A 13,620-nucleotide genomic window follows, 5' to 3' on the forward strand; every position below is an offset into this window, starting at 1 on the left:
AAAAGAAAAGGAGTACTTGTGGCATCTTAGAGACTAACAAATTTATTTGAGCATAAGCTTTCGTGAGCATCCGATGAAGTGAGCTGTAGCTCACGAAAGCTTATGCTCAAATAAATTTGTTAGTCTCTAAGGTGCCACAAGTACTCCTTTTCTTTTCACAGTTAGATTGTGAGATATGGGCTCTTCCTCCCATTGGCTACTTCCTTTCTGACCTCCAGAGATTATCTTTATGAATCACGTGTTTCATACTAAAAATGTATAGGAACAGAAAAATACCCCTGATTGGTACAGATAGGCATGGATCACACACATTCATGGCTGTAAATTCAATGGATCCTTAATGATGTAACAGTTCTATGCTGCATTTCCAAACCATACCCAGGGCCATTTCACACTTTAGCCCTTTTCTTTTCACAAATAGTCTTCTTTGCCACTACCGTAGTAACCTTTCAAACGATGTTGATTTCTGTTTAACTTTTGAGCGTGTTCAATCGATCAATAACCCACTCTAAACAATGAGGCAATAAACTGAGGGAAAATGGTGTATATTAGAAATGATGGAGTAATCTGCCTCTAGAAACCTTTCTATGCTGTTAAATCTAAAGCAAAGTGTAGTAGTTCTAACTGTGCTGAATTATGAGCATTTCCTCAAGACAAAATTTTGTATTGAAGAACATTTCATTTTGCAATGCAAGTGCATTATAGGAATTACTCTCTTCTGCTGAAGAGTTAAATAAACTGCTCTGCTCTGCCAGTCACAGAGGCAAAAAGACTTAAGGATGGGTAACAAAGTTCCCACTCTGGGGACCTGTTTCTGGAAGCTAAGCGTTCTGTAGTTTGTACTCAGTTTGTAAATTTTAAAGAAGTACCAAGAATGGATTTGTGTGGTATGACAAAGTGCCTCCTGTACCTTGGTGGGTCTTGCGCTTATTGGCGGATTTGTTCGCCTCGGAGATTCATGGCAGCCCTCTGTTTGGCTGTTTTCGTGAACCCACAGTCCAGGTCAACTCCTCCTGTGTCTGACCAGGAGTTGGGGGGATGGAGGAACCCGGGCCCGCCCTCTACTCCAGGTTCCAGCCCAGAGCCCTGTGGAATGCAGCTGTCTACAGTGGCTCCTGTAACAGCTGCGTGACAGCTACAACTCCCTGGGCTACTTCTCCATGGCCTCCTCCCAGCACCTTCTTTATTCTCACCACAGGACCTTCCTCCTGATGTCTGAGAATGCTTGTACTTCTCAGTCTTCCAGCAGTATGCCTTCTCACTCTCAGCTTCTTGCACCTCTTGTTCCCAGCTCCTCGCACACACACCACAAACTGAAGTGAGCTCCTTTTTAAATGCAGGTGCCCTGATTAGCGTGCCTTAATTGATTCTAGCAGCTTCTTGATTGGCTGCAGGTGTTCTAATCAGCCTGTCTGCCTTAATTGTTTCCAGAAAGTTCCTGATTGTTCTGGAACCTTCCCTGTTACCTTACCCAGGGGAAAAAGGGACCTACTTAGCATGGGGCTAATATATCTGCCTTCTATCACTCTCCTGTAGCCATCTGGCCCGACCCTGTCACAGTGGGTATGGAAGCCAGTAACCATGAATGAGGCTAACAAAAAGTGATGCAGACCCTCAGAGCTGAAGGAAGGAAGGATGGCCCACTGGTTGCTAAGCTAGGACTCAGGAGACTGGGGCTCAATTCCCTGCTCTGACATAGCCCTCTAGTACGAGCATGGACAAGCCACCTACCATCTCTATTCCTCAGCTGTCCATCTGGAAATCAGGGATAGCAGTACTTTCCTACCTGATAGGCTGTTGTAAGGATGAATCCATTAAAGATTGTGAGGTGCTCAGATATTACAGCATGGGGGGCCATAAAGTCCCATAGGTAGAACTATATTATAACTGCACTACAGTTTTAAAATCAGGGGCAGCAGAATTGGGATGGCCGGGAAGGCTAGCACCTCCACAATGGAAAGACTGTGGGAGCTCTGCCCCCATGTAAACTTGCACATACCTGGGGAGTGGGGGGAACAGAGCAGAACTCAGAGGGGCTTGAGCAGGTATTGCGGGGGCTGGGAAGCAGGGAGCAGGACCTGGAGGGCTGAAATGGGCCTGGAAGCAGGTAGGAACCCCAGGACCATCCTTCCCAGCCTGGAGCCGGTTGCCTCCTTCCCCCGTGGAGTCTCAGTGCCTCCTCTCACTCCCCCTCCTATCCCTCCCCCGCCCCATTCGCAGGGAGCTGCTGTGCCCCCCACCCCTATTTAAAATTGTGGATTTGTTTAATGTGGCAAAAACCTTATTCTCTTTCTTTATATGTGGTTTGGATATTGTCATCATTGTGATGTGAATCTTTGCACTTCCAGCAGGCACCAAAATGTAGACAGAAGCAGGAGGATGCTGGCTGTATCCCCGACCACCTGAGGTGGAGCTGCAGAATCCATTGGCCAATGGCAGCCCTCCTTGGGTCCACAGTCTGCTCTTGGTCACAAGCAGTGTCTCTGTGAGGTATTGGGATTGACTAGTGAGTAGTAGGACACCAGCCATACCGGGTAGAAGAGAATTATTAATAATTATTGGTATTACCATAGTGCCTAGGAGCCACAGTTGTGGATCAGGACCCTGCTGTGCTAGGCATTGTACAAACACAGAACAAAAGAGTTCACCATCTAAGTATGAGGCAAGAGACAACAGCTGGAAACAGACAGACAGACGGGGGAATGCAAGGAAACAATGAGACCATATTGGTCAGCAGGCTAGGCAGTGGTCTCAGCACAACAGCAGCCTACCCACTGACCAGTTTTCTGTAGACATCACAGCACAGGAGAGTTTTAAGGATGGATTTGAAGAATTTGTTGTTGTTGATAATTATGTTGCTTTTCCTCATTGGCAACTGCCCTTCACAATGCCAGTGAATTGATTTCTTTTGCTGGTATACCTACAGATTTTTCTGTCTTGTTTCTAGTAAAGAAGATGCCATTTAAAATGATATCACTTTTCAACTGGGTGTCTCTTCTCTCTCATTTCATTATTTTACACTGCAACGCTCCCTCAGAAAAGAGAGAATCCTACAATAAAATGTGTTGCAAAAAAAAAATCTGTCAGCACATCTTGTTCCTGGGCTTTGCACTGGCATGGAGGAAATCAGTGGTTTGATATTGTAATATGCTGTCTAGAGCATACTTGTGCCACTGCCCTCTATTGGATAGAATAAGTACTGTTTAATGACATATCATAGGCTCTTTACGTTCTTCATTAGCTCAGGTGATAGTGGTCTGTGCTTTTGAATATCACTGATTGAAAGCTAAGTCAAACCCACTGGACAGCAATGTGATATGCAGGGTTTCTTCACTCCATCATAGGCGTTCATTTCTCTTTTATCACCACAAAATAAATCATGTGTAATTGGCCACATTCATACTTTTTCCTGAATCAGGACCAACTGAACTTGAAGTCACACAGTGTAAGGTGTATACGAAGCCATAGCCTCTAATTCTTAAGCAAATGCTTTCTATATTGTCTTCCTCTCTCTAACCTTTGGAATGGATCTGTCCTTCAACCAGGGACGAATTTAATTTTAATCTTCAAACCATTACCCCTTTTAAGTCATCCATTGACCACCACAGGAAGAACCTACCTCCATGGAGGGCTGTACACTGGTCCAGGTGCCATAAGTAATGTGCTGTGGTTGTTCATGAGTATTAACATTTTGTGATTTCTCTTGAAGAGTCATAATTAGCCTATGTAAATAAAGAGTCCAGAGTCCAAATAAAAGAGCCTCCAGTGTGATTTCAGTCTCTTTACCCTACTATCATCAAATTCCACTATTTCAGAGACATTGAGGAGCAACTAGTGTGCTGGAGACCTTACTGCCCTCAGAGTGAGCCTTTATCCATTCTCTTAGCCTTTATCGAGCACCGTACAGTACTGGATTACAAAACTACAGTGAGTGCTACTGCAGCCATTGAGGCTGTGACTGAAGTAGTTTTTATAAGAAATGTCGCAGGACAGAATGAAAAAGAAAAAGCTGTACTTTGTTTGGCCAAAGCATTACTCCACACTACTGAGAAAACAATTTCATCACCCACAATTTTCCACTGGGGACATTATGTTGATTTTGAAGATACCTGGCCAGACCCTCAGCTGATGCAAATCAATGTCATTCCAAACCTTCAATGGAACTACACCAATTTATACCAGCAAAGGGTCTGGCCCAGAGAGCAGAGTGGATAACAACCTTTGTTGCCTAAAAGCTGTGAGCAATCTCACATGTTTGCAAGGCAATTTACCTCAAGTCTCTTTTGGGTAATTTAGCATACATTCAATTTGTACAAAAGCGGGTCTGCCTTTTATTCTCTAAGCATCCACATTTCTCTAATGATCTTTTCTCTCCCACTCTCTTATATTGGTGGCCGTGCAGGGCAGCGTTTCTCTCATAAAAAGGCATGGCAGGACTGAGCGGGCCCAGCATGTGCTTTCTAGAACTGCCTCCAGTACTTTCCTTCAAGGTTTGTTCATGCACTGTAATCTAGGATTCAAATTCTCCAGGGTTTTGTTGTTGTTGATAATTATGTGGCTTTTGCATCATATCATCATTAATTGTCTTTATGAGTATTAAAAAGGCCCTTAAGTTCTCATTCTGAATATCTCTTCAGCAATAGCACATTTATAGTTTAATGTAATGCTGTATAGTAAAAGCTGTTGAATCACACACAGACTAGTCCGGGATCAGTTCTGGGACTGATCCAGAAACCTGACTGGGTTCAGCTATGTAAAGTTACAAATTAGCCACCCAACACAAAACCAATGGCCCCCTGTTTACTATATAAATGCAAATAAGTGAATTAAGGAATTTTTCTTTTCATTGCTCTAGGTGTATAAACCAAAGTGGGAAAAGTAAGAGTTTATATTAGGAAAAGCCAATTAGACTGCATTTTAGATGCTAGTATATGGAGCTAAGATATTGTTGCATTCTCTCTCTGTAATATTGTGGTTTGGTGCATTGAGAAAACCACTTTAGTGATGTTCCTTGAATTAACTGTCTAATTACACATGAATAGTTCATGATTGGGGAAACAGTTTAAAAAGTTGAGTTCAGAAATATGACACGTATCTTGATCTGTGTTTGAAAAGTGACTGTCCCACCAGGGCATTGGAACAATTTGCATAGTGGGGGTGCTGGAAGCCATTGAACAAAACTGTAAACCCTGTATGTGAGGGAAACCATGTATTTGATTGTTTTTAATACTTCAAGCCAGGGAGTCCTGCCACACCTCCAGCACCCGTAATTCCAGCACTCCTGTGGCCCACTGAGGGTGTGATAGGTGGTGTGCAGGGGCGTGCACAAGAACGGGCAAGCAGGGGCATGTCTCCCTCCCCCGATAATCAGCGAGGGCACAGAAGTCCTCCAGTTTGGGGTCGCAGCAGGGAGATTGAGCTCCTCCAGCCTTGGGGCACGGCGGGGGCACAAAATGTGCCCCTCTAAGAGTGGTCAAATGTTTATTCCTGCACACACCCCTGGTGGTGGGTGTGTGAGAGAGAGAGAGAGAGAGAGAGAGAGAGAGAGAGAGAGAGAGACTAGAGCTGGTTAAACAGAGTCAATTGCATCATTATTTTGAAGAACTTCACAATAATTTTCAAATAAAGTATTTGTAATTTTTTCTTCATTTTCTCCCAGTTTACAGACTAATTCACACATATTCCTGAATATAGGTTCACTTGGGGATTTCTTTGTCAGTCATTTTTCTTATTATTTGCACCAGTTTGTGTGTAACACGCATTGATATTAAAGCCCTGATCCAGGCAAGTGTCCTTGCTCAAGACAGAATGTCAGCACATGGTTAACTTAAAGCATGTACTTAAATTCCATGTAAGGCTATTATTTTAGGTTACACCATATGCTAGGCAGAGCACATTAAAAGGAATGAATCTCTCACTAATATATAATATTTTTTTGCTTCTCATTACTACTCAGAGAAAAAGGGCAAGCACCTACGCTCCTCTCTTTGGGGCTGATCCTGCACCCCAGTGAAATCAATGGAATTTTGCACAGGCTCAAGTACCACGTGGGCACATATCTACCTTTGGCACTGATTCAGGAAAGCACTTAAGCATGCGCTTAAGCCCCATTGAAGTCAACAGCAAAACTCCCATTGATTTAAAAAAAGAATACCACTCACGAAAGCTTATGCTCAAATAAATTTGTTAGTCTCTAAGGTGCCACAAATACTCCTTTTCTTTTTGCGAATACAGACTAACACGGCTGCTACTCTGAAAAGTGACATATTAGGCACTTTTATTGTGCTTTACCTAGTATCCAGTACAACTTCAAGAAGAACAGCATCCAAAGAGTAAGCCAAGCTCACTTGTTTTAATGGGAGTTTTTTAAAAAGCAGATATATGTATAAAATATTTCAGTATGGCTTTTACAATGCTTTAAAATAGAATTAGACCAATAAGGGTACGAGCTCCAATACTTTCATGGGATGACTGAGGCTGTGCAATGCCCACTGGTGTCCATAAGAGTCACACAATTCAGACCTCCATGCACATGACTTGAAAAACAGACACCCGCTTTCCCCCAGACTATTCTTCTCCAAATAAGGTCTTGATTCAACAAACATTCATGCATGTGCTTAACTATATTCATGAGAAGATTTCCACTGTTGCCAGTGGGGCTACACATACAAATGAAGCTAAGTGCATAGGTGTTTGCAGGATTGAGGCCTACATTAAAAGCAAATGTGTTACCTGTAGCAGTTGTTATTGTAGTTGTTGTAACTCCCCAGGGCTGTCAAGCATCCCAAGCAGATGGCATAAGAAAAAAATATCTGCGTGCCAGCATCCACCCAGACCTGCAGGCAGAAACCAAAGGCGTTATCAAAGGGAAAGAAGGAACCATCGTTGTTTGTGCTTTCAGCTTGTTTATTTTCTCACAGGCAACTACACAAGGTAACTGTAAATATCTGTCAAACTTTGTTTAAATTCAAAAAAACATGGGCTTGATTCTCCTTTTAAACCCACGGGTGCAAATCAGGACTAATTCAACAGAAGTCAAATGGACTTCACAAGTGTCTAACGATGTAAGTAAGAGGATACTTTGGCTTTGTGCGGCAGACCCTCAGCAAGTTCAAATCCTCACTGCTTCATTGAAGTCAACGGAGGTGTGACAACTTATATCAGTTGAGGGTCTGTCCCCTGGCCTTCTCCTATGGGATAGCTAGGGACTTTTTTAAAAAAATCATTTGAGATTAATTAAATACATACCCAAAATGCACATCATGCACAGATTCATGCAAATTGAACAATAAGTCGGGGAAAAAGCAGGCAAATAATTATGATGTGTCATTTGTATTGAAGCTGCACCTGGAAACCCCAGTCATGGATCAGGACCCCACTTTGCTAGGTGCTGCACAATCACAGAACAGACAGATAGCACCTGCCCCAAAGTAGCTTTAAATGGCTAGCTTGGCAACTCAGAAATTGGAGCACTCGCGAACATAGGAGGCTGTGTGATTCAATGAATAGGGCAATGGGCTAAGAGTTCAGAGAGCTGGGTTTATGCCTGAATCTGCCACCAGCTTGCTATGTAACCTTGGAAAATCATGTGACTTGGGCAACTCTATGCCTCAGTTTCACCATTTGGGGATAATGAGATTTGCTTGACATTGATGGATGAATGAAAAGCGCTATATAAGAGATAAATATTATTATTATTATTATTACTATATTTTAAAAATCATTTCTATTACAAGTGTGGCACTGGTTAGAGATAACTCATTTGCCACTTTGCCTCTCAAGAATAATGTTACATCTCAAACTCATGCAAGTCATTGCCATTTAATCACAAGACAACAATCTTAACTCTGACCCAAAGTGATGATATTCTTTCACCAATAATCTCAAAATATAAACAGAACGTAAAAACTTTTTTGGAAACAAAAATCATAACAGTTATTTATTCATACATACCGCCTTTGGTTGTATATGAACTTCCTTGGTTGTAGATATACACATTACTTAATACCTGATAAAAGTAATTTCTTTATTATGTGGGCAGTGTAAGATTTATCGTGTTCTGAACTATCCATTTCCTTGCTTCTGAGTGCTTGGGTTTTGTAAATGATGTAAACAGGTGAGAATATTTAGCCTTAACTGATTCTTGAAATTATTTTTATTTGTTGTTTGTGGAATTTTTAATCCTTCATTCATCTTTTTCTTTATATCACTAACTCCTAACTCCCCAGTGACAGCTACCCATTCCATGGGATAGAATGCTCAGGCTCAATACATGCAATAATCAGACTAGTCAGAAGTGTGGATTGTGGAGGTGGTGGGGGGGAGCGGTTTCCCTTCATGTTTCTCTGTAAGGACAAAGCAACCAGGCAATTCAACTTAAATTTATGTACAGATCTTGCTGAGCACAACCTTTTCACCTTGGGGATACTCCAAGTATTCCAAATATTAATTAGATGCAGGAATTGTTCATATCCAAGGTCAGCAAGATTGCCAAAGGAATAATTGTTAGGACTTGGAAATCAGCGAACAACATTAACATCACTGGATGGTGAGAGAAGTTACATATACAGGGTTAAAACTGTAGCCCATGTGGGCAGTTTTGTTTAACCACTACCAATGTGATCTGGATTTGCTCTGGTGACTTATAAATGAAAGCCTACCTATCCTGGGCCAGTTCCTTAGCACAGCACAATTCTTGAGAGGAGTTAAAGGTGGCCTTTACATTTTCCCTATTCTGCGCTGTACATACATGCTGGGCGGCTGTCATAAATGATGCAGTCTTCAAATGGCCCCCAGAGGCTGAAATGGCAATCAGAGATCAGTGGCAGGTAGGGGAGTCCTGGTCATTTGTCAGTTGTGGTGGAGCACTGCAGGCCCTGTTATTCTGGTTCTACATTTGCAGGGAATCCTCCTGTGGCCAGCTGTAAGTCTAGAATTTTCCAGCAGAGCTACACAAAGGAGCCACACCACCAGATCTTGGCTCCTGTGTCCAACCCAATGAAGTACGCTGCACACTTGGGAGTTAGTGTTTTATATGACTTCTGTGAGGACTTTTAATCACAACAATTGAAGTGTTTTGCAGAGAAGGAACCTGACTAAAATCAAGATAATATAATGTTGACTGTTATGTTTTGGGGGCTGTAAGGTTGAGGCAAGAAGGGATTCAGATAACACTCAAAGATTTCTTGTATGGACCAAGCCAATCACAGTAACAGAGCCAGTGCTAGGTATAAACAGACTAAGCAATTCCTTAGGGCCCTGAGCAGCTCTTGGGGGCCCCCTATTAATTATTAGTAGGTATTGTGTGGAGGAAGATGCCAAAAATATTCCTGCTTAGGGCCCCCAATGGGCTAGCACTGCCTCTTCATAGTAATCAAAGGCACAGAAATACATAAACATACAAGGGATATATTTATTTGACACATGACTGAGGAAGGCTTTGGTTTCTGGAGTTGCTGGAAGTTGGAAGTGTTTCTGTTTAGGAACGGCATTAGGGTCACATTTGATTTGCATCAGTGGTTTAAATGGTTTCATTGCTGTCATGCTGAATAAGATACAGCTGATTACATCTCAACATTTCACCACTTGGTAGGGAAAAACTGCACAGGGAAAGCCTTTTGACAGACAGGCTATTTAATGAAATTGGAAGCTCCCAGAAAGCTGAAAGTAACATAAGTCAACTGAAAGAGAACGAGTTTCTTAAGTCTAAACAAAACCCAGGAAACTGGATCAGTAGATGTAGAATCTGACCATTACCATTTGCCCCTGTTTTAGTTGTTGCACAATATTGCTCAGTAAAGGGCCAAATGCAGGCCCAACATTACACAACCTTCAATGAATATAACCCTTCCTGAGGGCTCACGTCAACACCACAGCAGCCTGACTGTTCCTGAGGAAGGCCAGCCCTGATGTGAAAGAGGGACAGATAGACACGTAATATGAAGTCAGGACCACAGAGCTGCTTGGGAAGTGAAGTAGGGAGAACATCCCTCTTGAGATAAAGTTATGGCTCCAGGCCTGGTTAGAATACACAGCTCTGAGAGACATCATGCCCCAGGCCAAGGCCTGGCCCTGAAATGGTGGGGGGGTTTCCTTTGTAGCAGCTTCAGCCCTGTTTTCTAAAATGGCACAATATAGACAGTGATAGCTAACATTGAGTCAACATTGAAATATTTGGGAACACTTTAAATGGAGTATCCTGTATAAGCCAGACACTGTGAACTCTGTAGAAAGCTTGACCTAAATTCTAGGTTAAGGCCCCTTGGGTTTTGCAGACCTCCGGTGTAAGACTGCAAATTCTATAGTGATTCCAGGTAATTTTTTTAAATGAGCTTTTTATTGATTTAAATATTAAATTGAATAACATAATCAATGCAGTTTCCCTTCACTTATACAATTTAATATTAAATTTAATTTGATTTATGCTGTGCATAAATCTGCTGTGTTCAATGTATTGCAGAAAGTGCACTGAAAATGCATAACTGCATTGTAGAACTTGCTGATGGGGAAATGGGCGGCTTAGTAATGTAGCCAGGGCTTCTGACACCTAGGAATATGAGATAGGTAGACTGGAGTTGTGGATTAAGGCTCAGACCAGCAGTGAAAGATTTAACAATGTCACCATTGAAAATTGCCATAATTAGGTTTCAGAGCCAACAGCCTTTGAAATGAATGGGCACTCTCAGAGCAGACTCAGGAAGGCAACACTACATCACTTCACACTTGGTTCACTTTTTAAGGTTATCTCTGTGACTGTAAAGTTAAAAACCTTAATTATTTTACATGTAAGGGATGGCTTCTGTGTCAGACTCTGCAGTCATAAAATCACAGAAAACACAAGGCCTTGTCTAAAAGGAACTGATGAAGATTTCATAACAGTTAGCATATAACTGGATACAAGTCTGTTATTAAAAATCTACTCAACTGGTTTTAACACCTGGGTAACAGATACCCTTATTGCATTCTTAACCTCAGGAAACATGCTTTATTCTAAATACTGGTAATATTAGCACTTGGAAGAATGTATTGTAGAACCTACAGTAATGTGATAACAATTTATAATAATGTAAATAAATAATGAAGACTCTAAAAAGCCATTAAATGCGTGAACAAATTCCAATAGCCTGCACTTTATACCATTAACCATCAACAGCTGTATCACATGCCACAAACAGTAGCAGTCATTACAAAGTCAACATTTACCTACAGTTACCATGTAATTGTAACCCAGTATTTTCCCCTTCACTGAGAATAGCAAATACTGCAACATCTTAGAGATCACAGTGTGATAACTGTAAGAAAATATTAACAATTTGATGGCAAGCACTAGACGTGCCTAAAAAAGGCCCGTGGCTTTCATTAGCTGTAACCTAATCCATTCCAGTATTCCTGTTAGTCTCTTCAATATCTCTCAAGCACATCTGGATTGTCCCTTCATTCCCAAATTGCTTTTCTGAACTTCACTGAAACTTCCCCAAATCTCTCGGAAGCTTCTTTTATTTTCTGAAATGTTTTTCAATCCTTTAAGATAAAAATATTCCTCAGATTTTCCAATTCATTTTATCAGTTGACTCAAATCTCCTCCTTCTCATCTCTGATACTTGACCAGCCCACTAGCTGCTCCCCTGCACAATTCTAGCTCTTTACAACATTCCAACAGCTCTCTTGGCTTCATCCATGGCTCTGCCATAATACAGGCCACAGAACTCCCCCAGAGTAATTTCTAGAGCAGATCTTTTAGAAAAACATCCACTTTTGATTTTAAAATTATCAGATATGGAAAATCAACTATGACCCTTCATAAATTATTCCAATAGTTCATTACGCTCACCGTTAAAAATGTCAGGTTTCAGAGTAGCAGCCGTGTTAGTCTGTATTTGCAAAAAGAAAAGGAGTACTTGTGGCACCTTAGAGACTAACAAATTTATTAGAGCATAAGCTTTCGTGAGCTACAGCTCACTGCATCCGATGAAGTGAGCTGTAGCTCACGAAAGCTTATGCTCTAATAAATTTGTTAGTCTCTAAGGTGCCACAAGAACTCCTTTTTGTTAAAAATGTATGTCTTATTTTCAGTCTGAATTTGTCTAGCTTCAACTTCTAGTCATTGATCAAGTTCTATCTTTCTCTGCTAGACTGAAGAGCCCAATAGTAAATATTCATTCTACATGTAAGAACTTACAGGCTGTAATCAAGTCACCTCTTAACCTTCTCTTTGTTAAACTAAATAGATTGAGCTCCTTAGGTCTATCACTATGAGGCATGTTTTCTAATCCTTTAAGCATTCTCATGGCTCTCTTCTGAACCTTCTCCAATTTATCAGAATCCTCCTTGATTGTGGACATCAGAACTAGACGGTACTCCAGCAACAGTTGCACCTGTGCCAAATAAAGATGTAAAATAACCTCTTTACTCTTATAGACTGCATTATCCTCTTTGGCCATAACACTGCACAGGAAAGTCATGCTCAGCTGATTATCCACCACAACCCCCAAATCTTTTTCAGAGTTATTGCTTCCCAGGAGAGAGACCTCCATTGTGTTAGTATAACTTACATTCTTTGTTTCTACATGTATATATTTACATTTAGCCATATTAAAATGCATATTGTTTGCTTGCACCCAGCTTACCACTTCCCCCAGTTTTTGGCAGCCTGGTGTTTCATCTGAAAACTTTATCAGTGATGATTTTATGTCTTCTTCCAGGTCATTAATGTTAATGTTAAATAGCATAGGGCCAAGAATCAATCCTTGCGGGACTCCACTGGAAACACTCCCTTTTGATGATTCCGTTTACAGTTATGTTTTGAGACCTATCAGTTAGCCAGCTTTTAATCCACTTAACGTGTGCCACGTTAATTTTATATCATTCTAGTTTTTTAATCAAAGTGTGCAATACCTAGTCAAATATCTCACAGAAGTCCAAGTATATTTCACTTACACTATTACCTTTTATCAACCAAACTTGTAATCTCATCAAAAAAAGATATCCAGTTAATTTGATAGCATCTATTTTCCACAAACCCACTCTGATGGTCATTAATTATATTAACCTCCTTTAATTCTTTATTAATCAGGTCCCCTGTCAGCCACTCCATTATCTCACCCAGGATCAATGTCAGCCTGACAGGCCTATAATTACCCAGATCATCCTGTTTACTCTTTAAATTTTGGCAGAGTTAACTCTAGTTATAACTCGAGTGTTACCCCTAATTCGACTCTCCACTACACAGACAAATCTTTAGCTCAAGTTAAGTGGTTCTTTTAGACTGAGCTAGCTAGCTCATTGGAGGGTAGGGGGTGAGGGGATTTTGAAGCTCCAATGCTGCTGATGTTCCAGCTAGCAACTTAGTGGAGAAGCAAGAGTTTGAGTTACCACAACTCAGCAGCAGCTAAGCCAATCACTCTGTGTATCTTCAGTGTTGTATTGAAGTGTGGGCCCTTTCACTAGAGCTTGGCTAACTTGAAGCCAGTAACTCAACTGTACTAACATGAGCTAATTGTTGCAGTGAAGACAAGCCCTTGGATACAATTTCAGTTTATGACCTTAACTCTCCAGACTCCCTCACAACACACTTAGGGTATGTCTAACACGGCAGTAAAAGACCCACAGAATGGCCACAGC

General features: G+C 41.2%; 1 protein-coding gene across 1 annotated transcript in view; it reads right to left on the minus strand.

The window, feature by feature from the left end:
• Window positions 1-13,620, minus strand: part of SLC6A11 (solute carrier family 6 member 11) — a 178,109-nt gene that overhangs the window by 50,880 nt on the left and 113,609 nt on the right. Inside the window, exon 8 of the mRNA XM_038410956.2 lies at window positions 6,733-6,836. Within this exon, the coding sequence (XP_038266884.1) occupies window positions 6,733-6,836 (104 nt within the window). The remainder of the gene's footprint in view (window positions 1-6,732; window positions 6,837-13,620) is intronic.

Source organism: Dermochelys coriacea, chromosome 7 (assembly GCF_009764565.3).
Source record: "Dermochelys coriacea isolate rDerCor1 chromosome 7, rDerCor1.pri.v4, whole genome shotgun sequence".
NCBI classification, from domain to species: Eukaryota; Metazoa; Chordata; order Testudines; family Dermochelyidae; genus Dermochelys; species Dermochelys coriacea.